This window comes from Caenorhabditis elegans, chromosome III, assembly GCF_000002985.6.
Source record: "Caenorhabditis elegans chromosome III".
NCBI classification, from domain to species: Eukaryota; Metazoa; Nematoda; class Chromadorea; order Rhabditida; family Rhabditidae; genus Caenorhabditis; species Caenorhabditis elegans.
Window position 1 is genome coordinate 10,869,098 of NC_003281.10, and position 27,191 is coordinate 10,896,288.

Consider the following 27,191-nt stretch of genomic DNA (forward strand, 5'->3'; position numbering starts at 1 on the left):
ACGTCTTATTTGAAAAATGGTGCTGTGCTCGCAATAGAGAAACGCGCGCGCATTGCAAGGAAACGCAACACCCTGGCACACTTTTTCTCGGATTTACTCTTTCTTATCCGCTTTTAGCTTCCTCTTTGGGAAAAATCGATTGGAATAATTAGATTTTCGAGTGGTTTTTCACAGGATTTACAGAAAAATCGATACTGCTACTTGAAATTTAAATTAATTTTGCTTGCTTCCGCTGGTTTTTTAAATTAAAATACTAACAAATTAACAATTTCAGAGGTGAAAGCTTGGCGAGAAATGGACCGATTTAAGGAACAACTAGCAAAAACTGTTAATCAAATAGGCGAACAATTTTCTTCGGATAGCGATGTAAAAGTGGGAATTTTTTCAAGGAAAATGTCAAATATTAAATCGACTTTTCAGGTTTTATTAGATAATATGAACGAGAAAGTTATGAGCTCTTACGATGCTCCGTCGTGCTCGGAAAGCCCTCCAATAGCTCCAGAGAGTAATTCACAAAACTCAACGCCTCGGAGAGTAAAATCAAAAATTTCCGAGGAAGATGACGTCATCAACTCGATAGACGCCGCGTATTTTATAGATAACGATGAGTTCGATGCGATTGACTATGAATTGAAGGTTTAGTGGAACAAAAAACCAAGTAAAACGAAAATTTTAACTTTTAGAAGCTCTGTGACATCGAAATGTGCTACGAGGACATCCAGCGCGAGAGGTTTCGGCTAAAATCTCAGCATACTGTGGTTTCCAAGAAAATATCCACACTAATCATGCAAAAATCTTCATCCTACACGGCACAGGTCGGTGAAATGGAGAAAATCCGAGACGAAGTCGGAAGTGTTATCAACGAAATTCTGACGATACGAAAAGCGCTCGCGCTGGCGACAAGCCAAACTCGGACGTGTCTCGGATTAATCGCTTATAAAAATAAGAAAATCGTTCTAAATCAGCTGAAAATGACGCTCACAACGATAAAAGGCTTCCACGAGACCGAACAGCACATTCGAGAAACTATTGAAGAAGGAAATTTCCCGCTTGCAATTCAAATGCTAATCGAAACTCAAATAAAAGCCGGGGGATACGCTCATTTTACATGTGTAAAGTAAGTATTAAATGGATTTTTGAATGAAAATGAGAAAAAAAAAATGCTCAAAAATCGAAAAAAGCGGCTGAAAATTCACATTTTAAGCTAAAAATCCCAAAAACTTTCGAAGACCTTTTAAAGGCGCACGTGTTTTTCAAGATGGGTCTCGCAGCGAAAAAGGTTTATGGTAATTATTTTTTAAACATTTTCTTTAAGTTTTGAATTATTCTTGTTGAAAATGATCATTTTTTTACCGTTTTAAGCCGATTTTTTGGGCAAAAATAGGTGGAAATCAATATAACGCCTGAAATTTAAACGTGGAAAATAGTTTTAAAGTGAAAAAACGATTTTTTTTGTTAATAACTCAAAAACTAAAAAATGTTCGAAAAATGTAGAAACTTACTTTAAATTATTCAATCTAAAAAAGCTTAAAATTTTGACCAAATTTGGCTTAAACTAACTTTTTTGAATGTTAAATTCTTCAGAACTTACTTCAATAATGTGAAATATTTCACAATTTGTAGAGAATAAATCAAATTTTAAAGTAGAAACCCGGAGAAATGGATTTTCTCGATTCAAAATTGAATGAACGGCTATTTTTAACACAAAATCGTTGCGGGACCCATTAAGGAAAAGAGCACAGATTTTCCTGACCAAAATTTTGCAGCGAAGTAATCTCAAAGCTCGCCGGAATGAGCTGTCTCCTGGAAGCCGAACTCTCCGCGCAACTCTCCACAATCGCTGTGGTCTTCGATTCCGAGAAGTATCGATTCGTGTACACCGCCTACGAGATGCTGGAGAAAACCGAGCAAGTCGCCGAGAAGCTGCTCACCGCCTTCGTCGAAGCCATCGAAACCACAACCAGTGCGGTGGTCCTATCCAAGCTGAAGGAAGAGGATCGTCTCGAAGATTCCTCGTACACAAGTCTTTGCTTGAAGCTGGACAGCGAGCAGGCTTCCATCACCTTCCGAGAGATGGGATTTGTGCTGTGCAGGAGTTTCCAGGCGTTTCACAAGATTCTAAATTTCCATAGCTCGGAATCTGCTAGTGAAGCATCCCAAAGCATCTACAAACAACTGCTGGCTTCTAGAACAGAAGTGTTTCTAGCAGCAACTCGCAGGCTTCAAGTTCTAGTTGAATCTCGAGACTTTGTCAGTTTAAAGTTTGAACATATTCTTGACATCGTAGATACCATCAATCGATTCAACAATATCGGCAAGACCTATTTCGCCAGCACACACCATCAGAAGCTCGCAGAATCCATTGAAAAACGGACCGAGACCTACTTTGACCGATATCATACCGAGCGAATGGAGGAGCTCTCGATGTTCTTCGAAAACGAATCATTCGCATTGTGCCCAGTACCATTTCAGTTCACGATTTTCGATTTGCAAGACTTCGAGTTTTTGAAGGAATCAGTTAGAATCGAAAGTTCGCCGAAATCCAGAGAAGAATCGGAGAATAGTGAGGAAGAAACCGTGGAGCTGATCGGCAACGATTGGCAGAATCCATTCTGCCAAGCTGCCATCCGATCCCGTCTTCAATCATCCTATAGCCAAAAGTCTGAACGGAGCTATTCAACATCTTCAGCGGCAACTGAAATTCAAAATGAAAACTATAATCCGAATCTAACGAAGCAGGAGAGCTTCTCCGAGGATCCGCTGGACGAGCCTTCTGGTGTACCACCTCCGAATCTTTGCAATACTGCTCTGAATCTTTTGAGATTTTTCGGAAGATATCTTCGAATGACAGCACTTCTGCCGACACTTTGCTCAAAGTCTGCACCAGCGATTATTGATTTATACGAGTTTTTCTTTGCGTCGGTGAGTTTTCTTGGTCTCGCCACGATCTTTTCGAATTCTGGTGAAAAATACAAGATTTCGACCACGAATTCTACAAAAATATTACAATTTTCTGTTGTAAACAAATTGGTGTGCGCCTTTAAGGGGTACTGTAATTTCCAAATTTAGTCATTGCTGCGGAATTTTTTTCCGACTTTTCAACGAAAAACAAGAAACAATTGTACTTTAAAAGTACAGTACTCCTCAAAGGCGCTTAGCCGTATTTTACAAAAATTGCCGTTTTTTATCGCCTCAAGACCCAACAATATTCTTCCAGATGTGTCACATGTTCGGCTCAGAAGGCGCCGAATTCGTTGGCCGCATTCCACGCCTCGTCGCCTGCTTGGATGGTATTTCAAGAAAATTCACAAAGGACGAAAAAGCCAACTCTCCATTTCGGAAAGTTTTCCAGAAGGACGGTGATTTTTTGAGCGGGAAAATGTATCCGTCACTATCGCCGGCTGTGCAAATCGCGTTCATCGATAATCTCTACGGAGCTTGTGAGCGGATTATTGCAGTGAATTCCATGTAAGAAAACTGAAGATACAGGACGTAAAAGTGCGGTGGAGCGCCAAAATTCAAATTTCTGAGTTAAAAAAATTTCCGAAAACCAAAAAGTGGGCGATTTGAGCTTACGCTTCACCGTCTTTCCGCGTAGAATTTTCAAATTTCCAAAAATTTTCCAGCGAATTCGTGGCGCGACAACTAGATCTCATTCGTCCAGTCATCGAATCACTGCTTCTCGAAGACACCCGGGAACACCTCTCCACAATTCTCGACGCCTTCTACACACAAGTTCTCCCATGTCAAGCTGACGCCCGAATTCTGATCGTTGACGCGTCGGCTTCACGATCTCTCCGACTGAAGAGCCTCATCGATAGTGTGACGTCTGTGAAATGGGACATCGGAGAGCTGAGAAGTGAGCACAACGCCTACGTGGATCTTCTTGTTCAGGACTATGAACTATTTTCGATTCGAATCACCGCTATCAAGGAGACGGCGCCTGTCAATTTGTCCGAAGCAATGGAGAAATTCTTTTGGGAACGAGCGATCTATTATTCGTTTAAGGCACTTGTTCAGGGATATGGAGATGGTGGAAAATGTTCGACGGAAGGCCGAGCGTTGATGCAGTTGGATTTTCAGATGATTTTGATGAAGGTATATCCGAATTGTGGGAAAAAAATCCAGAAAAAAACTAGTGAAAAAGGAAACATCCACCTCTGTTAGAAATTTTGATTAAAATGCGTGTTTTTTTTTGAAAAAAGAGACAATTTTTGCCGAAATTTTTTTTTAGAAAGAGGTGGAGCAGAGGTGGCCAGCAAATGATTTTTTCCGGCAAATCGGGAAATTGCCGGAATTGAAGACTTTCGGCAAATCGGCAAATCGACAAATCGCCGGAACTGAATACATCCGGGAAATTGCCGGAATTGAAAACTTCCGGCAAATCGACAAATTGCCGGAATTGAAAACTTCCGGCAAATCGGCAAATTGCCGGAATTGAATACATCCGACAAACCGGCAAATTGTCGGTATTAAAAACTTCCGGCAAATCGGCGAATTGTCGCAATTGAATACATCCGGCAAATCGGCAAATGGGCAAAATGTCGGAATTAAAAACTTCCGGCAAATAGGAAAATTGCCGGAATTGAAGACTTTCGGCAAAGCGGCGAGTTGTCGAAATTAAAAACTTCCGGCAAATCGGCGAATTGTCGGAATTGAACACATCCGGCAAATCGGCGAATTGTCGGAATTGAATACATCCGGCAAATCGGCAAATCGGCAAATTGTCGGAATGGTAAACTTGCGGCAAATCGGGAAATTTCCGAATTGAAGACTTTCGGCAAAGCGACAAATCGGCAAATTGCCGGAATTGAAGACTTTCGGCAAAGCGGCAAATCGGCAAATTGTCGGAATGGTAAACTTCCGGAAAATAGGAAAATAGCCGGAATTGAAGACTTTTGGCAAAGCGGCAAATCGGCAAATTGTCGGAATGGTAAACTACCGGCAAATCGGCAAATCGGCAAATTTCCGGAATCGAATACACCCGGCAAACCGGCAATTTTCCGGAATAGAAAACATCCGGCAAATTGCCGGAATTGAATACATCCGGCAAACCGGCAACTTGCCGAATTCTACGACAAAAAATTTGCCGAAGGGCAATTACCGCCCAAAAACTAGGAAAATATTATTGAAAAATCGTTTCGAGACCCGAAAAATTCCAGTATTTTTTCAGCTGGAGCCCCTCTGCGGAATCAAGCCAGTTCCTCACGCGAGTTTCGTCGATGGATACATCAAAGCCTATTATCTGCCGGAAAATGGTCTAGAACAGTGGATAAAGACGCATTCTGTACGGGGTTTTTCCAATTTAATAAATTATTTTCCCGAAATTTTGCAGGAATACTCATCAAAGCAGCTGTCTTCTCTACTCGGTGCCGCAGCTCACGTGAGCAAAAAAGCCCGACTTCGGATATTGGACGCTTTGAAAGACTAGAATTTTATGTAGAAATAGTTTGATATAATTGTATATTTTGTCACTAATTTATTAATTTATTTTGCATTTTTTTTCTTTTCAGAAAATTGAAATTTCGACAAAAATTGGGTTCTTTTCGCGATTGAAAATTTGAGAAAAATGGAAAATTTGAATCTGCGCCTTTAAAACTACCGTACCCACTGCCACAGTTTTAAAGGCGCATCCTGTTCCAGAAATCGCGACGAGACCCAATTTTTGCATTAATTATTGATTTGAAATCTTTTCATGTCATCATCTCTGTCCTCATAATCAATAAATTTTTAATACAACAAAAAACCCGATTTTTTATCACGGTCTCGACACGACAAATTTTTGCTCATTTAAAAAAGTGTGCACCTTTAAAGGGTACTGTAGTTTCAAACTCCTAGGAATTTTTATTGATTTTTCAAAGTTTTCCGATTAAATTATATTTATTTGATGAATTTAAAACATTATTATGAAAAAATAAACAGAAAAATGAAAGTTTGAAACTACAGTATCCTTTAAAGGCGCACACATTTTTGCAATAAACAAATCCATCGTGTCGAGACCTGGTACCGTATTTTGGCGCCTTTAAAACTACCGTACCCACGACCTCGTAAAATTTTCAGTAGGCATATTTTCGTGGTGAGACCCAAAATTTTCAAATTTTATTTCTAGAGTTTAAAGGGATAAATCGCGACGAGACCCAATTTTTGCGCAAAATTTTTATTTGAAAAACGAGATTTTTTTCAATTTTGAATTATTTTTTCCAAAAAAAAATAAAAGCACGTGAAGATTAATCCACAAAATTTAACAAAAAAAAAAGGTACGTGGCACGCCACGTGGCGAAACGTAACATAGTCCAACTCAGAGAATCAGAGACGAAAAAAAATCGGAAAATTCAGTACGACGAATCTCCGGCAAGCCAAAATGACGTTGCGAAACCAGAAAGGGTGAGTTGGAGCATTTTTTGATTGTGAGCTCTCTGCTGACAAATCCGTGTTTCAGAGATTCTGTGACGCCTCAACGACGTGCAACAGCTGCTCCGGGAGCTCCATCTCAACAACTCAAAATGGCGGAGAAAACGACGGCACCGTTCGCTGTGATGTCTGTGGAACTTCCGCCGTTAGTTTTTTTTTCGGATTTTTTTAAGAGGAAATCCCAGAAAATTGTGAAGAAATTTCACTTTATGCTAGTAAAATCTGGAAATTTTCTTCAAAATCTGGCTGGAATACAGGTTTTGCCACGTGGCCGCGAAATGAGAAAGTTCGGCCACCGATTACTTTTTTCGCGGCCACGTTTTCGCTCTCAGATTTTTCACCATTTGTGAAAAGAAAACCCCGAAAAATTGGCTTTTTCATAGCGAAATAACTGGAAAATTTTAGAAAAAGCCAGGAATCCACGTGGAAATCTAAATTTTTGGAGTTTTTGTATAGGCTGCCACGTGGCCGTGAAATGCGGAACCTAGGCCATCCCTGCACAAATGGATGAAAAATCGGCTTTATCGAAAAATTAAAGAAATTACAGTTATAGAAAAAAGTGTAAATCTGGAAATTTTAAGAAAACTAGGCCACCGATAACTTTTTCGCGGCCACGTTATTTTTTTCCGGAAGGGCATTCAGGTATTGCTGCATGGCCGTGAAATGCGAAAACTAGGCCACGCAGCGAATTCTGAAAAAATGCACCTCAGATCCTGGAAAACAGAGTGATGGCCGTCATAAATTGGGTTTCTCGGCCATATTTTTGAAATTTTGCTCATAAAACTTCCAAATTCGGCGAAATGCGATTTTTTCAAGACATTTCGCAAATTTTCTGGAATTTTTAAAGCAAAATTCCGCTCAGACTACTTAAAACCACCAATTTTTTTTCAAAATTTCCAAAATTTGCAGAGGTCTTCCACGAGTCAACAACTCGGTATTCGATGACTTATCGCCACCAGCTCACATTCCATTCAGTGGATGGAAACAGTCAAGTGGAAGCAACAACAGTGGAAAGAAGAATCAGAGAAAGTCGACACCTCGGAAACAGGAAAATTCTTCTGCTTCTAGGCAAGGTGAGTAGTTTGTAGTCTTCTAGTAGATCAAAAGTAACCTTAAAATTGTTCAGGAACTATTCCGAATCCAAATCTAAAGTTCTTCCAACTGGTCAGCCCATTGCCATTTGCAACCAATTCAGTCCCAATTAGAGGAATCAAGACAGATCAGGGTGTTGTCAAGTATCCACTGCTCCTTTGCTCCCAGGAAGGAACTGTGATGGTATCCATGGCCGCCGGAATAATCGTCGAACTGTGTATGGATCGCAGTTTTCGTGTCGTCTGCAACACGGATTTCATGGCCTACATCAACTCGAATGGTGCCGTCTGCAGTTTTCTTCACAAATATGCAAAGATTGTGCATCAAAAGGAGCATGTTCACTGCAAATTCCTGAATACAAATGATCGAATGGCTGTGATGGGACCAGAAGGAATTCTATTCAGTATGGACTCACTCACAGAAGCCTATCTTTTGAGTGGAGCCAAAGAATCTGGACCTTCGGCGGTGGTTCTTGAGAAACCAGAGTTTCCGATCATGAATATGGATTATACCATTCAACAAATGTATGGAGAATCTGATCTTGGAGCAAGTGTAAGTTAAAATTAAAGCATTCTTTCAACTTGAATTAAATTCTTTTTTCTTTCAGAATATGGAAAAGTGCGAAGCTGTAATGCAGCAAGCTCAATACGAAAAGCACCCGGATGGACTCCTCACTGTGCATATCAACGGGATGCTTCTCAAGTACAACACTCAATCGGGAGAGGTGAATGTGGAGGCAAAACCAGTGAAGCTTACCGTCAATGCGACAACTCTCACGGCTCAGCTCAGAAGCGCTTTTATTGATATGGCTATTCAGGTAAGAAATTGATTTAATTAAGAAAAAAAATATATACGGTCAAAAAGTTTTCAAATTTTAATGAAAATCTAGTTTTTTGCTGTAATTTGCCTGAATCTGTTCGAAACCCAATTTTTTGTGCAGTTTTGGGTTCAAACTAGCACTGGGCTTAGAATTTTTGCTGAAAGTTGATGAAAAATTATTAATTTCGACAAAAATCGGATTTAAAATCGAAAAATTATGTGAAAAACGAGAAAATCGAAGAAAAACATTTGAAAACAATTAACAAAAATGTTTGGCGGGCTACGGTAGTTTTAAAGGCGCATGGCCGGGGATGAGCAACTTCCTTATGAGACCCGACTGCAAATATTCCGCTGTGCGCCTTTAAGATTACCGTAGCCAGCTTTTTTTTGCAATTTTTTTGACAGAAAATCAATAAAATCGAAAAAAAAAGTTAAAATAAACCGAAAAAAATAAATTTTCTTTCAGGACAAGGACAAATGCTACGTGAAGCGAGGCGAGAAACGAATTCACACATCCCGCTCGGGTATGGTGATCTCCGACGGCACCTGTACAATTTCCATGGACCAATTCGGCTGCATTCTTTCATGTTCATAAGTAACTCCCCGTCTGTTTTATTCCTAATATTTTTATTGTTTTATTATTTCCCAAGTTCCCCCCCCCCCCCCCCCCAGTATTATTAATTCCCTTAAGTTCTCCATTGAGACTCCAGCATACACCTAACTTTTATCCCATTATTCCTCGAATCATTGGGCCAAGAAAACCGCTACTGAGCCGGTAATTTATTTATTACATAAATCATAAAAAATAAAAATTTTAGTTTAATTTACGATGAACATACATCAAATGAGCAGTATTATATCACAAGAAGAATACAAATTAGAGATCTGATTAAATTTTGTGGCAAAAAAAATTAGAATTTTATGAAAACTGTTGGGAGAAATTTTAAAAAATTAAAAAATTATTATAGTGACGCATTTCCGGAATCACTTGATTCGTCGTCCTCCCGATGTGTAACTTTATAGACACATGTCGTCTCTCTTGGTGGATTATATGTTGAATCAATATTAAATGGTTGGAATGATGACCATGGTTCACATCCGTATTCTGTCCAACGTTCTGATGATGATTTTGTGGTGAAGAGGCCCGTGTCGCTACTGAAAATTGATTTTTTTCGATTTTTGAATCTAAATATGTGAATTTCCTTACCTCCTCCCGCCAAGTACAGTACTATTTGCCTGTGGCAATGGCATATCAAAGAACTCAGGCTTCTTTCGATCACTAATATACACACAGAGGAGTACGGTAGTCGATGTGAGAGCCAGCAAAGAGAAAAACGCAAGAATGAGCATTCCGATGAGCAATGAGGTGTTGTTCGAAGTTCCGAAAAATGGAGAAAACGTGGTGGATGGTGGTGCTGGGGTTACTGTAGTTGTAGTAGTTGTTTGTGAATCATCTACACACCATGGGCATACTGTATTGGATGCTTGAACTTTGACGGTTGACATGAAGCATTGACCTTGGATCTGGAAATTTTGGGGATTTTGGAACAAAATTAGACTTAAAATTCAATTTTTAATGGGGTTTTTAGCAAGAAGGTTCGAAATAAAATAAAAATATTCAATTAAATATCAAAATCTTGTTTTTCTATTCGAATTTTTGTGAATTTTGCAAAAAAAAGGCGGAAAAACCGTGCCATTATTTTTTTGGAATATTTTGAAATATTTCATTTTTTCAGCTAAAATCTGATTTTTTCGCTAGCTTCGAATTTTTTATAAGAATTTTTTTATTCTAGCTTTTTTTTCGATTCGAAAACTAGGTTTTTAATTAAAATTCACAACAAAATCCGCCGAATTTTTCCGAATTTTTTGCCTGAAAAATCTGAAATTTAGATCAATTTTCTAACCTGCAGTGTTCTTTCCAAAAACTCTGGCGTTTCCCCAGTAGAATTCTGGAAAACCCGAATATATCCAGATCGATCACAAGTTCTAGCCAATCCATATACAGGATCCACTGAAACAAATTGAATAGATACCATCCAATCATTTAATCGTCCTTTTGGCCAATGGGTTACTGTAGGTCGAGCGATTCCATTTATATACTCGAAACTTGATGAACGACGTTCGTGGTGGGGAAGGATTCGTTCGTCGAGCTGGAAAATACTGAATTAATTTTTTTTCAAAGTGATCTACTAAACCGCGCTCCTTTAATGGCCCGAAACTACCAAAAATTCTGCTAAAATTTGAAATTTTGGAATTTGTTTTCGAAACTTTTTTACCATTGTATTGGGCTTTTTTTGGGTCGCAGTGAAGAAGTAAAATTTTGAATTTTCAAAGAAAAAAACCAAAAATCGAGTAATTTTATGGCAAAGATGTATATTTTGCGATAGATTTTTCGGGGAAAAATGGTGTTTTAAAACATATTTTTGACGCGAAGTTCAAGGAAAATTGACTTTTTCGGCAAAATTGGTTGTAAAAACTCTGAAATTAGCGCGAAAATTAACCAATTATGTTTTTTTCCAAAACTTTTGGACTATTTTTCAAGGAATCTTATAAATTTCCAAAACTCACAGTCATATAGCTCATAGTTGCACATCCACTAGTCTCTGTACCCCATGAGGTCTCATCAATTGGACATGGTTTCCGTTCCACAGAGAGAACATTCACGTGGAGCCACATTTCAGAGATGACCGGGCTCACGGAGCACACCAATAATAGTAGAATTCCATAGAAGATGGGCGACGACATTTTAGTGTAGAGTGTGTGTCTGAAAGAAGGATTTTTTGTTGAAAATCAGGAAAAAAAACGGAAAAAAATTAAAAATTATTTTAAAAAAGTTGCAAATAAATCAAAAACTGCCATTTTTTCAATTTTTCGGAGAGAAAATCGAGAAAATGCAACTTTTTCTGCAGAAAAATATTCAAAAATTCAAAATTTTTCCAATTTTTCGGTGTTTTAGAGAAAATTTCAATTTTTACTTCGGAAAAAAATTTTTTCTGCAACTCGAGGAAATCGTTTTTTTAATACGACCAGAAAGGAATTTTAGGAAAATTGGAAAATTCTGAAGCTTTCAGAAAATTGAAAATTGCCAATTTTTTGAAGAGAAAAGCTAAAAAATTAAGATTTTCCCCAAAAAAATATAGGTTTTTTCGAATTTTTAAAAAAATTTCAATTCAGAACCAAACATTTTCGGTGATTTTTCAATAATTATTTTTCGAAATTTGGAAAAATCCAAAAAAAAGTGTGAATTTCAGTGAGAAAAAAAAAGCTAATTTCTGCAGAAAACAGTGAAAATTTGAGAATTCTAGGAAATATCGAAATAAAAAAAAGAATGTCGATTTTATCGGATAAAATAATACATCGACATACTTTGAGAGACTGGAATAAGAATAACACAATGACTGACTAATTGGATGCATGGTCAGGTAGAAGGAGGAAGGGGGTGTCACCTAATTATAGGCGGAGCTGGAATTACAGAGCGTCTCGAGAGATGGTTATCTTGTCGAAGGACGGGATTAGCACCTTTTACAACGTGTAGATGTCTATTGAAAGAACAAAGGATTTGATTTGTGATGGGCTGAAGATTAAGATGTTTATTGCCTTGTTTTGGAGCTTTATCTGGGCAAAAGATAAGATTTTTTTATACAAAATTCGAATTTTTGACGAAAAACGTAATAAATAATTGGATTATAGAGGATTATAGACCCAAAATGTGCTCGAAATCTGAAATTTTGTCCATTTGTCTGAGTTGCAGTAGTTGATGGAAGGTATACCTATTATAATTTGGTAGATGCACAAAAGTTGGCAGGTGTGTGGTGCACACATATCGACCGTAAATGTACCAAAAAAACACAAAAAGTATGCAAAAACAGCTACTTCACTGACAAGTAAACAAAATTTAAGATTTTAGGTTATTTTTTGCGATTTTGATTCTATTTTCAATTGAGGAGCAGTAAATAGCGGTTCTGGGTACTAAAAATGTGCTTATTTTTGTTTATTTTCCGCTTGAATTCATTTTTTCAACCCAGAGGTACCACACAACATCATCTCACTACATTTTTTGTGATATATCAAATATAATATGATTTTAAAAAAATTGAAAATACTTTTAATGGAAAATCTGACAGAAACCAAGATAAAAAACTACAAAAAACTGGGAAGAACTGGGAAAAAATTTTTTAAAAAAGTTTTCTAAAATTAAAACTACAGTACACTTTGTTCAAGGCGCATGTGCCGTTTATAACATCGTGGCGAGACCCTCGCCGAAACTCTGTCCATGCTGCTTATGATTACTGTAGTTTATTTATTGTTTAATTTTCTTAAATCTTTTATTTGTTCAATTTCCTCGTTTTCCTTCGCTTTTGTTCCAATTTTCTGTTGAAAAAAGTATATTCATAACAAAAATTATTTCTTTCTTTCCAAACAAGCCAAAAACAAGGCCATAAACCGGAAATAGCCGACAAAAGAAGTGGAGATGAGTTTTAGGGTTCGAATAGGACTGCCGATGGTTTACAATGCCGATTGTGACTGTGGAGATGGCTGTAAAGGTGCGAATAGTGATTCTTTTCAAGTTAGCCGCTGGAAATTTCTCTGAAAATCTGAAATTTTACCTGAAATCTGAAATTAAATTCAAAGAAATGCGTGAAATTATAAATTTTTATGAATTTTCTTCAATTTCCCCTAAGAAATCAAGATTTTATCCGTAATTTCCGAAATTATAGGAAAAAACCTAATTTTTTTCGGCTTGACGCAACTGCGCTCCATTGCGAATTACGAAGAAATAGTATGTGAATCGAGGAGGGCACAGACAGCTAGACATCATGCTTCTCATGAAAATTCATTCGAATTTCTGCGATTTCTATGACGATTTTTCATTTTTTCTTTGATATTTTAATTTAAAATGCATTTAAAAAATCATTTCTCATTGATTTTCTTAGTTTTCAGAAAATATCAATGCAGAAAAAAGAGAAAGAAGGCCGAAGAAAGCTGAAATACGACTCAAACGACGGTCTTCTGCCGGTAAAATTGGCAAATTTTCACTTTTTCGCCTCAAATTCCAAATTTTTGTAGGAAATTCGCCGAGTTTGCGGTTTTCCACACCACATTTCCGAAGAATTGTCGGCGAGAGGGTCTGGAAAGAAGAAAAAGCAAGTGGAGGAAGAATGGAAATGGCCTGAAGCTCAAATATGCGGAATTTGCTCTGTAAATACATTGATTATTTGGAAAAATATTGGAAAAAACTAATTTTTCCCTGAAAAAGGCAGAAAAATTGCAAAAAATCATCAAATCTTTGAAAATTTCGATTCAGAACTGGAGTTTAAAGTAAAAAAACCAGATAATGCTGAAATTATTTGATTTTTTAAAAAAGTTTTTAGTCCAAAAGAGCTGCAAAATTCGAATTTTTGATGATTTTAGCATTTTCAGAATAAAAATTCCCTTTTAAAAATTTATTATAGGCCTAGGTTCAGGCTTGGGCTTAGGCTTGGGCTTGAGCTAAAGCTTAGGCCTAGGCTTATGCCTTTAGGCTTAAGCTTAGGCTAAGGCTTATGCGTAGGCTTGGGCTTAGGCTTGAGCTAAAGCATAGGCCTAGGCTTAGGCTTAGGCCTAGGTTCAGGCTTGGGCTTAGGCGTAGGCTTAGGCTCATTATATTATTTTTGCAAAATTGGAAAAAAAAATCCCAAATTTTAGAAAAATCTCTCCACTGAATTCATAAATTTTCAATAAAAAAATGCCCAGATTTCCAAATAATTTTCCATGTTTTTTTGCAGTCCGGCGGTAACATTCTATGCTGTGAACAGTGTCCAGCATCCTTTCATCTTGCTTGTATTGGATACGAATCATCCGATCTTCCAGACGACAATTTTTACTGTAATCGATGTAGAAATCTTCCGGAAAACGTTCGGCTCTTTCCACCGGAAAAGTGCTCGCCGTCTGTAAATCCAGTGCTCCGAGTTGAAAATGAAAATCACCGAAATTGGGAAGCTATTGAATATCATTGTAATCGACTTAGAGATGAGGAACAGGCCGAGAAAATGAAAAAAGATGTTGCTTATGGGCCAAAAAGTGAATTTGCAGAAATTCAAGACTGTTTTCGGGATAAAAATCTACTGAAAGCACTTGGAATGGCTAATCCCATGGATGTAAGGGAGTTTTTTCAAAAAAATGAATTAATGCTTCAATTGAAAAATTAATGAAAATCGAAAATTCTGGATTTTTTAAAATTTAATTTTTTTTTTTAATTTTCGATAAAAATAGTTTTAAAAAATGCGAAATTTTATTAGCAGAAAATATTTAAAACACTTTTTCTCCCGAAAAACGTTGAAATTTTCGGCGTTCGATCCGATTTTCGGGAAAAAAGTGAAAAAAAAATTAGAAAAATCGGGATTTTTAACACTGTAGGATAGGATAGAAACAGAAAAAAACACAATTTATTTGCAGAAAAATGTACAAATATTTTTGAGTATTTTCGACCTTTTTTCCTGAAAATTATCGTTCTTGAGACCATTTTTCCGATAAAAATATTAAAAATAACGCTTTTTTAATTCTTGTTTCGAGTTTTTGTGAAAATTCTTTATTTCTGTGTCCTTCAAAAATTTCCAATTTTACAATAATTTTCTCGAGAAACCTAGATATTATTCCAAACATTTATAAATAATTTTTCCAACATTTTTCAGTATACAATACCACCGGAATTCCAAGCAGATCGTGATTGTTTCTCTGGTGATGCAATGGAAGACAAGAGGCCAACTATAATGGGAGAAGTGTGTGCTGAGTGCAATTTGTACGTTTTCGTAGCAAAAATGGACCTAAAGTGCCAAAAAAAAGAGGAGTTTCCTACCAGAAAGTATTGAAATTGAGCGATTTTCTCTCGAAAAATATCCGAAATTTTTCTTCAAAAAAAATCATTTTCGATTCTTAAAATGATCTCAAAATCTGAACTTTTAGATTTTTTTCTGAAAAACACGATAGAAAAATCAAAAAGAAAAATCAAAAATCAAAAAATTTCGTTTTTCGATTTTCCGATTTTCCAAAAATTAGCTTCACATTTTGGACATTATTCTTATTTTTAGAAGAAATTTGGATTTTTTTCTTACAAATATAAGCAAAATTAAATAAAAAATCGAATTTTATGGTTAATTTTCTGAACATTTTTTTCAATTTTTCGATGTTTCGATTTTCACTGAAAAACATCGAAAAATCGAAAAATGGCACCCTTGATCCCTTCTTGAAACTCCAATTATTATTTTTTTTGCAGAAAAGACGACTGGACACGAATGCTAAAATGTGACTTTTGTGATCTAATTTGGCATCAAAAATGTGTTTTTTTTCTGGAAAAAAAGTTTTAGCTAATTCAAAAAGTCAAGATTTTAAAATCTTAATTTTTTTTTGAAAATCAAAAAATCACCTGAAAAAGACAGAAATTACCTATTGAAGAAAAATAACATATAGTTTTCGAATATTATGTGATTTTCAATTGTTAAGAAAAATTCAATATTTTTTCTGAAAAATTCTGAAAAAAGTAAATTTTAATTTAAAAAAAAAATTTTCTGTAAATTTTCTGAAATAAATTTTGTAGTTGAGGAAAAATTTCAAAAATGTTCCGAAAAATTTTCTTAAAAATTTCAAAAAACTTTCGGAAAAACTTCAAATCAACTAGTTGATAGAATGAGAAAACTTAGAAATTTGTAAATTCCCTTAAAAATGCAGAAAATAAGCAAAGGTAGGCAGGCATCAGGCCCTGAAACCGCGCCTGCCTACCATATAATTTAAAACTCCAATTATTTTTTGCAGAAAAGACGACTGGACACGAATGCTAAAATGTGACTTTTGTGACCTGATATGGCATCAAAAATGTGTAACACCTCCACTTATTCATGTTCGTGCATATTTCTATTGGATGTGTCCAAGACATCCAGAAACTGTCATTGATAGTGTTTTAATTGGTGATGAGATTTCACGAGAAGATCGTCGACGGCTTTATGATAAATATGCTGATGTTGAGCCGAGCTACGAGATTTTTGAGGAATTTTGTATTAAAACTGAACAATTTCGAATGAAATCGGAGGTTTTTGGTGAGGTTTTGCTTACTGAAAATCTTTTTTAAAAAACTTGAAATTTCTAGAAATATTAAAAAAATTTTCTAATGTTTTGGATTTCTTCAAAAATCGTTTTTTTTTTAATTTTTAAAAAAATAGAAAAATGCTAAAAACTGGGAAACTTTTAGATTTTTCCCAGGAAAAATGCCAAAAATCAGAAATTTTCAAATTTGTTTCTGAAAAATGCAAAAAACTTTGAGGTTTTCAATTTTTTCCAAAAAAAAATCTCCGAAATTCCGAAATATTTAGATTTTTACATAAAAAACAGAAAAATCTTTAAAATTTTCAATTTTTTCAAAAAAATGCTAAAAAACTCGGAAAATTTTAATTTAAAAAAATATGAAAAATTCCGAAATATTTAGATTTTTCTAAATAGTTACAGAAAAAATCAATTTTTTCTAATGTTTTGGATTTCTTCAAAAACAGAAATTTCAAAATTTGTTCCTGAAAAATGCAAAAAACTCTGAGATTTTCAATTTTTTTCAGAACATTTTTTATATTTTCACATTAAAAAAGCAGAAAAATCTTTAAAAGTTTCAATTTTTTAAAGAAAAATGCCAGAAAATCAGAAATTTCCAAATTTGTTTCTGAAAAATGCTAAAAACTCTGAGATTTTTGGATTTCTGCGTGAAAAAACAGAAAAATCTGAAATATCTACGAAAATTTTTTCGGAATTTCCAGTTTTTTTTTCTGAAAAAATATATATTGTTCAGAAACAAACTGTTCCTGAAAAATGCTAAAAACGCTTTAAAAAAACCGAAATTTTTGAATTTTCAACGAAAAAAATTGCCAATTTTGTAATTAAAAAATCGATTAAATAAAATTTTTAAAATTAAAATTTTTTATTGCTAAAAATTTTTTTTTTTGAAAAATGCTGAAAGAAAGTAATTTTTAGATTTTTTTTTAAATTAAAAATTAAAAAATTTTCTGTAAAATTCTGGAAACGTTATTTTTGAAATTTTAAAAATTTTCAATTTAGTTGTAAATTTGAATAAAAAATTCCGAAAAAGAAAAAATTCACCGATAATTGTAAATTCGATTTTTTTTTTCAGATTCCGAAGAAATGTATTATGATCCTGAAGAAGCCAGCACATCATTCATGCAAACTGTAATAAAACCGAGACAAACTTCACGCAAGACTACTGGACGTTCGGCGTCGAAAAAGAAATCTAATGGACGATTTTTTGCGTCTTCTTGGGATTTTCCCGGGTTATCATCTCGAGAAACGTCGCCGTCACGCAAAAATTCGCGAAAATCGCCTGATTCTGTGGCTACTGAGAGAAAGGATCGAGTTTTGGATAAAATAGATAAAAAACGGAGTATTAAGCTTACTGAAGAGGAAATTATTATGTCAATTATGCCTGTTGAAGGTAGAATTTTTTAAATTTGAAAAAATTTGAAAAAATCCGTCTTTAAAATTATTTTAGAACCAAAAAGATTTGATCCTCATTTTCAGAGAAAAAAATTAAATTTATAGGAAAAAAATCAATTTTTTTTCTGAAAAAAAAAGAAAAAAACTGAAATTTTTGGATTAAAATTTAAAAAAAAAACTTTTTTTTCTGAAAAATATCCTGAAAATCCCGCGAAATTGCCATATTATTTTTAATGAAAAATCCGAAATTTTAAGATTATTTAAAAAATGTTAAATTTTTTTCAGAAAAAACCTAAAATTTTTTGTTGAAAAAAATCCGGAAATTAACAATTTTCATTTTCAAATTTGCAATGTTTTTCTTTAAAAATCCAAAACCTACTAATTCACCTATTTCAATCCTAAATAATACGAAATTTTAAAGTTTTATCCTGAAAAATCCTACAAAATTGCCATATTATTCTGAAGAATTCTAAATTTAAAAATTGTTTTAAATAAAATTGACAATTTCTTACAAAAAATGCCAAAAAATCCCCAAAAAATTTGGTTTTTTTAATAAAAAATCCTTTAAAAAAATGGCGAAACAAATATTGAACAATTTCAATGCTTAAAAATCCGGAATTTTCAGATGTTTTGAAAGAAAATACTGAACAACCTTATAGAATTGCCATACTTTTCTGAAAAACCCAAAATTTTAAGATTATTTTTGAAATGAATTTTTTTTTGTTCTTAAAAGTGCCCCCTGCCGAAAAAAAAATCCAAACCCGAAATTTTAAGGTTATTTAGAAAAACACCTGAATAATCCCACAAAATTGCCTTACTTTCTGAAAAATAAAAAATTTAAGATTATTTTGAAGAAAATTGACAATTTTTACAGAAAATTTCAAAAAAAAAAATCCCTAAAATTTTTGAATTTTTTAAAAAATTTTTTAAATTAAAAAAATTATGTTTCTCCATATTTTAGAATCCTCGCGAGCCGAATACCTGACTCAAAAAATGCTGGGCACAGATATTGAACAATCAACGAACTTCTTCAATCGTCATTCTGCAATGATTGATAGGATACGTGCTTTTTATGGAAATCTTCCCGAAAAAGGTTTAGATTTTTGCGATTTACTGAAACTTTGCTCTAAATGACAGAAAATAGACCCTAACGACCGAGTATTACTGTAAAAAAATTCAAAAAAAAATTCAAAATTTTTAATGATTTTTTTTCAATTTTTTAAAATGAAAGAAACGGCCGAATTAAATTTGAATTCCAGCGCAAATGAGTGACGTCACTTTTGATATTTTCTCGATTTCTGGCTAAATTTACATTTTTTTCCTGATTTTTTTAAAATTTAGTTTAATACACCATTTTGTCAATATTTGAAATAATTTTCCGGAAAAAATTTATAAAGAAATATTGAATTGCCGATTTTTAGGCTAATTTAAAAATTTCGGCCGAATTCTTTTGAGTGATCGAGTTTTCTTCACGGAAAAGTGTTTGAAATATTGACAAACTGTGTATTAAATCAAATTTAAAAGAAAAAGTCAAGAAAAACTGTAAGTTTAGCGAGAAAACGAGAAAATAACAAAAGTGACGTCACTAATTTGCGCGGGAAATTCAAATTTAATTCGGCCGTTTCTTTGAATTTTGAAAAATTGAAAAAATCATTTAAAAAATTTAGAATTTTTTAAAGAATTTTTTTACAGTAATATTCGGTTACTTGGGTATATTTTCTATCTATTTAAAGCATAAAATTTTTGACACTACTCCACTTTTAAAATTAAATTTTCAGAACTAATAAAACTAATGCGCGAAGATCTGGATCCGGTGGAAACGATTCGCGGCGGTGGAACCCAATCAATAATCTCACAAAACGAGAAACCCTATCGAAAAAAGCTGAAAGCCGACGTAGAAGTGCTCATTCAACACGTTGGGCTCGGCACAGACTCCACCGAACGCCACTTCAACTCAATCGGCACCGAAGCATTCTATCGTCGTTGTGCACCGCCCGTCACTGCTCGGAACGTGCTCAATCAGAAAACTCTGCGAGAAGTTGTGCTCAACTCACAGAAAGAGGCTCACGAGGGTGCAGGCGTCTACGAGTATCACGCGGAGCCCGAACAGTTGGAGAATTTGGTGCTTCTGGCTTATGAGCCGAGTTTTGAGAGCCCAGAGGACAGGGACACTTATTTTGTGCCAAGTATGACGATTTGGTCGAAAGAGCCCATTTGTGCACTGACCAGGAAATGGGCGGCGTCAGGGGCTTCAAAACAGGCTCCGCCTAGTTCCAGCTCTTCTGAAGCTCCGTCTGTTGAGGCGGAAGTCAAGGAAGAAGTGGTGGAAGAGGAAGATGAAGAGAATGAAGCACGAATGAGACGAGAATCCACAGCGACTTCTTCAATTGTCTATAACAATGACACTGGACCCCTCGAGTTTATCGAAGGTACTTGATGGCCGAGGTTTTTCGATTGTGGAAGAGTTTTCTAGAACTGGTGGTCTAAAAATCTGCCATTTTTCTCCATGATTCGGTGTTTTTAGAAAACAAAATTGAACAAAAACCAATAATTCAGCAATGGCCTAGTTTTTCAACCGGATTTTCTAGGCCATCACCATAATTTCGTATTTAGTGGCCGAATTTTTGAGTTTTCTAGGCCATGCTCGTCAAAACTGTCGATTTTTTACATAAAATTCAACAGTGGCCGAATTTTTCAACTGAATTTCCTAGGCCACTACCAATATCTTGTATTAGGAGCCGATTTTTTTGTGGTTTTCTAGGCCATTTCACAAAACTCAGCAATGGCCGAGTTTTTCAACTGAATTTTCTAGGCCACGACAACAATTTCGTATTTAGTGGCCGAATTTTTGAGTTTTCTAGGCCATGCCCGTAAAGCTGTCGATTTTTTTTAACATAAAATTCAATAGTGGCCGAGTTTTTTCGTTTTCTAGGCCACGACCAATATTTCGTAATAAGTGACCGAATTTTTGAGTTTTCTACGCCATGACGGTCAACAAAGACGTTATTTTATAAAGTTCAGCAATGGCCGAATTTTTCACCCGGATTTTCTAGGCCATGACCAATATGCCATAATTAATGGCCGAGTTTTTAGGGTTTCTAGGCCATTTCAAAAAATTCAACAGTGGCCGAGTTTTTCAACTAGATTTTCTAGGCCACGACCCAAATTTTCAAAAATAATGATGTGAAAAAGCGCATAAAATACTTTAAAAAATGAAAATAAAATGTAATATTTCAGAAAACATGCCGCCTCCAGCAGCCACTATTACGGAAAAATCGGATCCATTTGATTTTTCTTCACTTGAAATGCCCGAAATTCACGAAAAAGCCGAAACAGTATACGAGGCTGAAGGATATTACGGAGAATCCGATGATTTACCATTGGATTTACGTCGAACGAAAAGTGAATCCGATCTTGTCGATCGAATCATTTGGCCGTTGGTTCGGGTGAGAGTTTTCGAGCAAATTTTGATTGAAAATTCGGAATCTCCGTAATATTTTGGCTTGGGAACCGGAAAACTAGAAGTTTCTAGCTTGATTTTGGATTTCGCTGGTTTACGGTAGCTTGGGAAGTACGCAATCAGTGTGTTTCCGTTTTCTTCAGGCTACCGTAATCCAGGAATTTCTTATTTTGAGCTAGTGACTTTTAGTTTCTTTTTTTCGAAATAAAAATTAAAAAATTTGCGGTTAAAAATCGGAAAATCTGAAAAAATCGATAAAACTTTGTTGATTGGATTTATCAACAAAAAAATTTATTTTTTTTAAGGAAAAAAGTTTACAAAAATTGTTAAAAATTAGAGTTTTTTTCCCAACAAATTTCGGAAAAAATGTCAAAAAAAAAAAATAAAAAACATTTTTTGCAAATTGGGAAAATTCTAGATTTAAGTATTAAGAAAACGATTTTAAAGAGAAAAATATTTCCGATAAATCGAAAAAAAAAACACAAAAGTAATTTTAAAAAATCATTTTTTTTTAATTTCAAAAAATTGAGAACTCTTCGATTTTTTTTTTGTGAAAAAACCCAAGAAAAAAACCGATATAGTTTTTAAAAATATAATCTTTTTTCCCGAAAAAAACAATAATTTTTTCCGTTTTTTTTGTTGCAAAATCCAAAAAAAAATTCAAAAAAAAAACGGAAACAAATTCCAGAGCGCCCTTCAAAATTTCATACGCCGTGAGGATTGCCATCAAATGCACCTGGAGCACAATTATTCTTCTCTCTACCAAACTCACGACTCGGATGAGGAAAATCAACCGGTGGTGGAGGTGGAGAAACTGATTACCTATGAAGAATACCAAGAAAATCTTTATTCCGCAGAATTTGCATCTCCACAGACTCCACCGCCAATTCCACCACCTCCCGCCGTCTACTATGACAATTTCTCGGATGCTCCTCGAAAACGCGGTCGACCAGTTGGATCAAGAAATCGGAAGGAGGGAGACACCACAATTCCGAAGCAGCAGAGAAAACGGAATCCACAACCGGTTGGACGTGGCCGTGGCCGTGGTGGTGGACGGCCACGTGGTAGTCGATCTAGCAGAGGATCAATGGATGATGGAGGAGGATCAAGACGGCACTCGACAGCATCAGATGCTAACGAATCTGCGGAATTGTTGAACCAACCTGTGACGAAACAGCTGAGAGATGAGATTAAAGAAATAAAACTGAAATACACGAAAATGATGATGGATCGGGGTTTCGAGCAGGCGAAGGACGAGTATTTTAGGTTCGAATCCCGGAATTTCAGAATTTCCCGCAAAAAACTAGATGAATTTAGTTCAATTTTGCACTATTCCGGTTACTGTAGCCTCGAAAACTGATTATGGCCGAATTTTCCCATTTTCTAGGCCATGGCAGCATATTTTGGCCAATTTTAATATAGTGGCTGAGTTCTAGATTTTTCTAGGCCATGGCTGCAAAAACTTGGCCAAATTGAGCAGTGGCCGATGTTTTCAACTGGATTGCCTAGGCCACGGCCCACAGTTTTCGAAATGTTGTGTATTTTAAGTTCGAATTCCGAATTTTCAGAATTTCCGACAAATAAAAAAATTGATGAATTTAGCTCAATTTTGCACTATTCCGGTTACTGTAGCTTTGAAAATACGCAAACACTGATGATGGCCGAGTTTTCTCATTTTCTAGGCCATCCTAATTCAAAAAAAGTTTTAAAAAAATTGATGGCCCATGTTATATTTCTAGAAAGCAAATCCACTTTTTTTTTTTAATTTTGAGTCCTAGGCCATGTTTGTCAAAACTGCTCCAATTTCAAAAATTCAATAGTTGCCGAATTTTTCCATAAGGTTTTCTAGGCCACGATCAGAATTTTGTGAATGGTGGCCGGGGTTTTGAGTTTCCTTAAATTCCTTTTTAAAATTTTCAGTGGCTGAGGTTTTTCTAGGCCACGTTTTTTCTTTGTAATCCAGTAATTCCAGGGGCCGAGTTTTTCTTTTGCAGTTTCTAGGCCACGATAGTAACTTTGAAAGCACCTTTAATTAATTTTTTAAAACAGAAAAACAGTGAAAAATTAGCATTTATAATTTCTAGACCATGGCCGAGCTTTTTCCTTGATTTCTAGGCCATTTTTATTTATATTTATGAATTTTCAGAAATCGTGACGCAGCACTCAGCAAATGGACGCCTGAACAATGGAAAGAGCACAATGAGCAATGTGTGGCAGCCCGTCTCTCGTCTCTAATCCCATACGATCAACGATATTTCCTACCGACTCAACGGGTCCTGGCACGATTGGATCTCGAGGATGGCGATCTACGACTGCCGGCGGTGCATCTTCCAATTGCCATTCAAAGATGTGTCACAAAACTCGGCACCGCCCATGATTGCCACGTACGATGTGATAAATTGACGGGCGATGCGTGGTGCTCGGTGCTTGCAGATTATCATTGTGATATTGTTCGCGATTATTATTCGGATAATTTTTATATTTCGACACTCGGCACTGAAGCGGTTTTTGTGGATGGACGGGCGGTACGAAGACCGCGGCTGACACCGTTTGAGGCAGCTGAGAAATTGAGAACTCGAGGTATTGGAAATGCCAAGAAATGGGCGGGGATTGGAAACTCCGTCTACAAAATGGATAATAAAAAATTGAGGAGTGCGGAAAATGTGGAAATTTTAATTTTTTTTCCGAAAAATTCCAAAAACTCAATTTTTTTGGTGAAAAATACTAAAAAAATCTACAATTTTTAGGGTTTTTAAGGCATATTAAAATCAATTTTTTCTGAGAAAATTCTGAAAATCCGAATTTTTTGATTTTATTTGTTTTAATGCAAAAATATCTACAATTTCTAGGCTTTTTTTCCAAATTAAATTATTTTTCCTGATAAAATTCTGAAATTCCGAATTTTTTTGATTTTTTTTCAATTTTCCTTTAAAAAAATGCCAAAAAATCTACAATTTTTAGGTTTTTTTTCTGATAAAATTCTAAAAAATTACGAATTTTTGGGATATTCTTCATAAAAAGGATCCATTACTTATTGAAAAAAATTTAATTTTTGCAGGTTCCTCAACAATCATCCCTCCACATATCAAATGTCGATGCCAAAAACATTCTGATCTACAAATTTCGCGCCAAGAGAGCACCGGTGAACTCGTTCGCTGTGGAATCCTGAAACTGGAGCACGGAGCACGTATTCAAATTGGCTGTGTCGCGTTCATCTTCTCTAGGATCTAATTATGTGATCTCTTACCTCTTTTTTTCTGTCCGTGAATATCACGTATTTTGATTTTGAAATTTTTTTATGTGAAATCGTAAAATTTTAATGATTCTTTTGGGTGTTTTTTTTTTTGGAAAAAAAAGATTTTTCCGGCAAACGACACGTACAACAATTGCTGAAATTGAAAATTTCCGGCAAATTCGGCAAACCGGCAAGTTGCCGAACTGCAATTGCCACCCATCCCTGTTGTGGGTGACAATCATTTTCCAAAATTTGAAATTGAAATGTTCAAAAAAAAATTGAGCAACGCAGGTTCTACTCCTACAACAGTAGGTGTATGGAATAAAATACTCAGGCAACTCAAATCTAATATGAAAATATTAAATAGCAATATTTTTGTAGTAAATACGAGAAATAGTGCGTCCATATAATATTACTAAAAATTTCGAATAGATTTCGATTGTCTCAAAATATTACAATTTGATCTCAAAATATTGCGAAATATTCTCAAAAGATTGCTCAATCTAAAAAGATTTCGAATAAGTCTCGGAATATTGCGATTTTATCTTGAAATATCACCCAACTACAAAAATATTGCTATTTAATATTTTCATATAAGATTTGAGTTGCCTGAGTATTATCTAAAACTTTGGGAATATCATTATGAGTGGTGTTGCTCTCGCTCTAACAGGATAAAATATCATATTTCCCAGAGTTTTCAATTGGTGTCAGAGTGTCCCATTTCGGTTTGATCTACGAGAAGCGCTGACGTTACGGTTTTCTGTACAAAAATTTGTAGATCAAACCGTAATGGGACAGCCTGACACCACGTGAGTTTGTCCGGTTATGCCCTGCATTTTGCAAATGTTATGATATTTATAATTTTTATAAATAACATTTTTCAATTGTGGAAGACTGTTAGAGTTTCTTCTGCCAAATGTACCTCCAGAATTTTTTATTTAGATGTGGTTAATGTTCATATCTCTGACCCCATGCCTGCCTGTGTATTAGTTGGAGTGGTCAGGACCAGTGTACATCTATAACGTATGTAGTACCCATTATCTTTTTCCTAATCAATAACCTGTTGGTTCACCAAGTCATTCATTTTCTTATTCATTCTTCTTACAACCATGATGAGAGGTTTTCCAATTTTTCGATTACCGCATAAACCACTACGTTTATTGCTGAAAACTATGGAGGTGCAAGATTTGTGAGTGCATTTTTTTCCCAACTGGAAACATAAATATTCTTATAAGTAGAAACAAGTTTTCAGAGTGAGGATATCGTTTTATTCAAAAACTGCCAAACATGCTGTTGAATCGTTGAATATGAAGCTCATATATTTTTATATAACAATTTCTGGGACAATACAATTTGATATCTTCACTTATAATATGGAAGATCTCAATTTGAAATTGTCTGTGACACAATCTGAAGGAAGGAATTTGATTCGAGTGCACGGTGAAAAAGTAATGACAGGAATCAGTTTGCGGGAGTTTATAGATCAAATTCTTACAATATTCCATCAAGCAACTATTCATAAGCTATTTATTAAGCATATCGACTACGATTATCTAGAAGAATTCAATAATTTGAATATTCAACTTTTACACCTCGCGACTAGGAGCTCACTGAAACATTTTGCAAGACGATTCGATTTTCTAACTTTAGAGCAAATTACTTGGGAAACTCGAGATTTCCAGTCACTTGTGGGCCTCAACTTCAAACATTTAGAAACAAGAAGCACTTTTAAACTAGAAGACTTACTCGTTTCAAATACTTCTCAAATACTTATTCATGAACCATTGCCCCTAACAGATCTATGCATATTTCTAAAACATTGGATCAATGGATCAACTGAACGGCTGGAATTATTCCATATGCGTCTTCCTCAAAATTTTCAGAAGGAAGAATTTATTCAGAATGCCTTAAGTGGTATTAAATACAAAAAACTGGACGTCGACCAAAAACTGGAGTTCGAAGCAGCTGTGGATGTATGGAAGGACTCACACAGAGAGGTGAAAAACGAGGGATTTGGAATCCAAAGGAGCGATGGTACCTACGCAATTATTGTTGTGTGTGATGAGTTTGCAACTAACAAGTATTTGAAGATGTTTGTTTGGAAGCCGATTGATTCAAGTATCGGAGATCTCCTTAAAATTGCATCGTTTTAAATGTTAGTTTTGATTTTTTCTTTGTATTTTTGCGCTAAAATACGGTAAATCTTTTGTTTAATGCGAAGAGGTACGCACCTTTAATGAGTACTGTAATTTTAAACTTATTTTTTGCCGCGTGGTTTCCGTTGCTCGAGCCAAAAAAATGCCGAAGTTATTTATTAGAATTTATTCTTGATTTTAATCGATAAATATATATTATTTACCACAAACCATTTCGACTTTGATCAAAGCTTTGATTTAAATATATTTAATCTTAAATTTCCCGCTGCAAACGCGCTCGCTGACACGGCGCAGAGATAAGAGGGCGCCAGAGAAGTTTTGAGAGAAATCATTTTTTTGAATTTTATTTTCAATGTTTCCTGAATTTCAGCTCAATTAAAGCGGAAAATGTTTATTTTTGCAGAGTATCTACGTGGTCACAAGAGGAAACTTGTACAAAATTAATTTAAATGTTAAACATCTATTTTAAAATGATTTATTATTTATTTTTCTGTTGAATAAATTGAATAAACTTAAATCTTGAATTTAAATCGTGAAATTTAAATCGTTTTGT

The 27,191-nt window shown here is 35.1% G+C and overlaps 5 protein-coding genes across 5 annotated transcripts; 4 read left to right on the forward strand and 1 right to left on the reverse strand.

Moving 5' to 3' along the window:
• Positions 1 to 95: 95 nt before the first annotated feature.
• vps-50 (Vps54_N domain-containing protein) lies at positions 96 to 5,716 on the forward strand. Its single transcript, NM_066993.3, has 7 exons — positions 96 to 372; positions 421 to 636; positions 684 to 1,117; positions 1,767 to 2,922; positions 3,218 to 3,468; positions 3,627 to 4,098; positions 5,174 to 5,716. Exons 1-7 carry the CDS (start codon positions 295 to 297, stop codon positions 5,429 to 5,431), a joined length of 2,865 nt encoding a protein of 954 aa, NP_499394.2. The 5' UTR covers positions 96 to 294; the 3' UTR covers positions 5,432 to 5,716.
• Positions 5,717 to 6,334: 618 nt separating this feature from the next.
• C44B9.2 (Lgl_C domain-containing protein) lies at positions 6,335 to 9,145 on the forward strand. The gene is made up of 6 exons (NM_066994.3): positions 6,335 to 6,384; positions 6,440 to 6,556; positions 7,321 to 7,484; positions 7,538 to 8,055; positions 8,111 to 8,320; positions 8,789 to 9,145. The coding sequence occupies exons 1-6, from the start codon at positions 6,362 to 6,364 to the stop codon at positions 8,915 to 8,917; spliced, it is 1,161 nt and encodes a 386-aa protein (NP_499395.1). The 5' UTR covers positions 6,335 to 6,361; the 3' UTR covers positions 8,918 to 9,145.
• C44B9.3 (C2 domain-containing protein) lies at positions 9,091 to 11,086 on the reverse strand. Its single transcript, NM_066995.4, has 4 exons — positions 10,891 to 11,086; positions 10,227 to 10,472; positions 9,530 to 9,846; positions 9,091 to 9,477 (listed from the first exon to the last, which is right to left on the reverse strand). Exons 1-4 carry the CDS (start codon positions 10,996 to 10,998, stop codon positions 9,285 to 9,287), a joined length of 864 nt encoding a protein of 287 aa, NP_499396.1. The 5' UTR covers positions 10,999 to 11,086; the 3' UTR covers positions 9,091 to 9,284.
• Positions 11,087 to 12,668: 1,582 nt separating this feature from the next.
• On the forward strand, positions 12,669 to 24,575 carry athp-1 (PHD-type domain-containing protein). The gene is made up of 13 exons (NM_066996.8): positions 12,669 to 12,866; positions 13,264 to 13,338; positions 13,390 to 13,521; positions 14,088 to 14,459; positions 14,994 to 15,100; positions 16,111 to 16,391; positions 17,468 to 17,785; positions 18,749 to 18,880; positions 19,566 to 20,216; positions 21,025 to 21,233; positions 21,936 to 22,513; positions 23,394 to 23,827; positions 24,306 to 24,575. The coding sequence occupies exons 2-13, from the start codon at positions 13,273 to 13,275 to the stop codon at positions 24,476 to 24,478; spliced, it is 3,453 nt and encodes a 1,150-aa protein (NP_499397.2). The 5' UTR covers positions 12,669 to 12,866; positions 13,264 to 13,272; the 3' UTR covers positions 24,479 to 24,575.
• Positions 24,576 to 25,422: 847 nt separating this feature from the next.
• Positions 25,423 to 27,159, forward strand: fbxb-87 (F-box domain-containing protein). The gene is made up of 3 exons (NM_001026045.3): positions 25,423 to 25,671; positions 25,735 to 26,637; positions 27,042 to 27,159. Exons 1-2 carry the CDS (start codon positions 25,592 to 25,594, stop codon positions 26,633 to 26,635), a joined length of 981 nt encoding a protein of 326 aa, NP_001021216.1. The 5' UTR covers positions 25,423 to 25,591; the 3' UTR covers positions 26,636 to 26,637; positions 27,042 to 27,159.
• Positions 27,160 to 27,191: the final 32 nt, after the last annotated feature.

What these genes read in the sequence shown, in the direction of transcription:
- fbxb-87 (NM_001026045.3), top strand. Translation starts at nt 25,592, where the DNA reads ATGATGAGAGGTTTTCCAATTTTTCGATTACCGCATAAACCACTACGT. An exon ending in ACTATGGAGGTGCAAGATTT is followed by an intron (nt 25,672 to 25,734) that starts GTGAGTGCATTT and finishes ACAAGTTTTCAG; the next exon opens with AGTGAGGATATCGTTTTATT.
- athp-1 (NM_066996.8), top strand. Translation starts at nt 13,273, where the DNA reads ATGCAGAAAAAAGAGAAAGAAGGCCGAAGAAAGCTGAAATACGACTCA. An exon ending in GTCAATTATGCCTGTTGAAG is followed by an intron (nt 17,786 to 18,748) that starts GTAGAATTTTTT and finishes TCCATATTTTAG; the next exon opens with AATCCTCGCGAGCCGAATAC. An exon ending in TCATTTGGCCGTTGGTTCGG is followed by an intron (nt 21,234 to 21,935) that starts GTGAGAGTTTTC and finishes AACAAATTCCAG; the next exon opens with AGCGCCCTTCAAAATTTCAT.
- vps-50 (NM_066993.3), top strand. Translation starts at nt 295, where the DNA reads ATGGACCGATTTAAGGAACAACTAGCAAAAACTGTTAATCAAATAGGC. An exon ending in GCTCATTTTACATGTGTAAA is followed by an intron (nt 1,118 to 1,766) that starts GTAAGTATTAAA and finishes AAAATTTTGCAG; the next exon opens with CGAAGTAATCTCAAAGCTCG. An exon ending in ATTATTGCAGTGAATTCCAT is followed by an intron (nt 3,469 to 3,626) that starts GTAAGAAAACTG and finishes AAAATTTTCCAG; the next exon opens with CGAATTCGTGGCGCGACAAC.
- C44B9.2 (NM_066994.3), top strand. Translation starts at nt 6,362, where the DNA reads ATGACGTTGCGAAACCAGAAAGG. An exon ending in TTCTTCTGCTTCTAGGCAAG is followed by an intron (nt 7,485 to 7,537) that starts GTGAGTAGTTTG and finishes AAAATTGTTCAG; the next exon opens with GAACTATTCCGAATCCAAAT. An exon ending in TTATTGATATGGCTATTCAG is followed by an intron (nt 8,321 to 8,788) that starts GTAAGAAATTGA and finishes ATTTTCTTTCAG; the next exon opens with GACAAGGACAAATGCTACGT.
- C44B9.3 (NM_066995.4), bottom strand. Translation starts at nt 10,998, where the DNA reads ATGTGGCTCCACGTGAATGTTCTCTCTGTGGAACGGAAACCATGTCCA. An exon ending in CAACTATGAGCTATATGACT is followed by an intron (nt 10,473 to 10,890) that starts GTGAGTTTTGGA and finishes AGTATTTTCCAG; the next exon opens with CTCGACGAACGAATCCTTCC. An exon ending in TTTTGGAAAGAACACTGCAG is followed by an intron (nt 9,847 to 10,226) that starts GTTAGAAAATTG and finishes CAAAATTTCCAG; the next exon opens with ATCCAAGGTCAATGCTTCAT.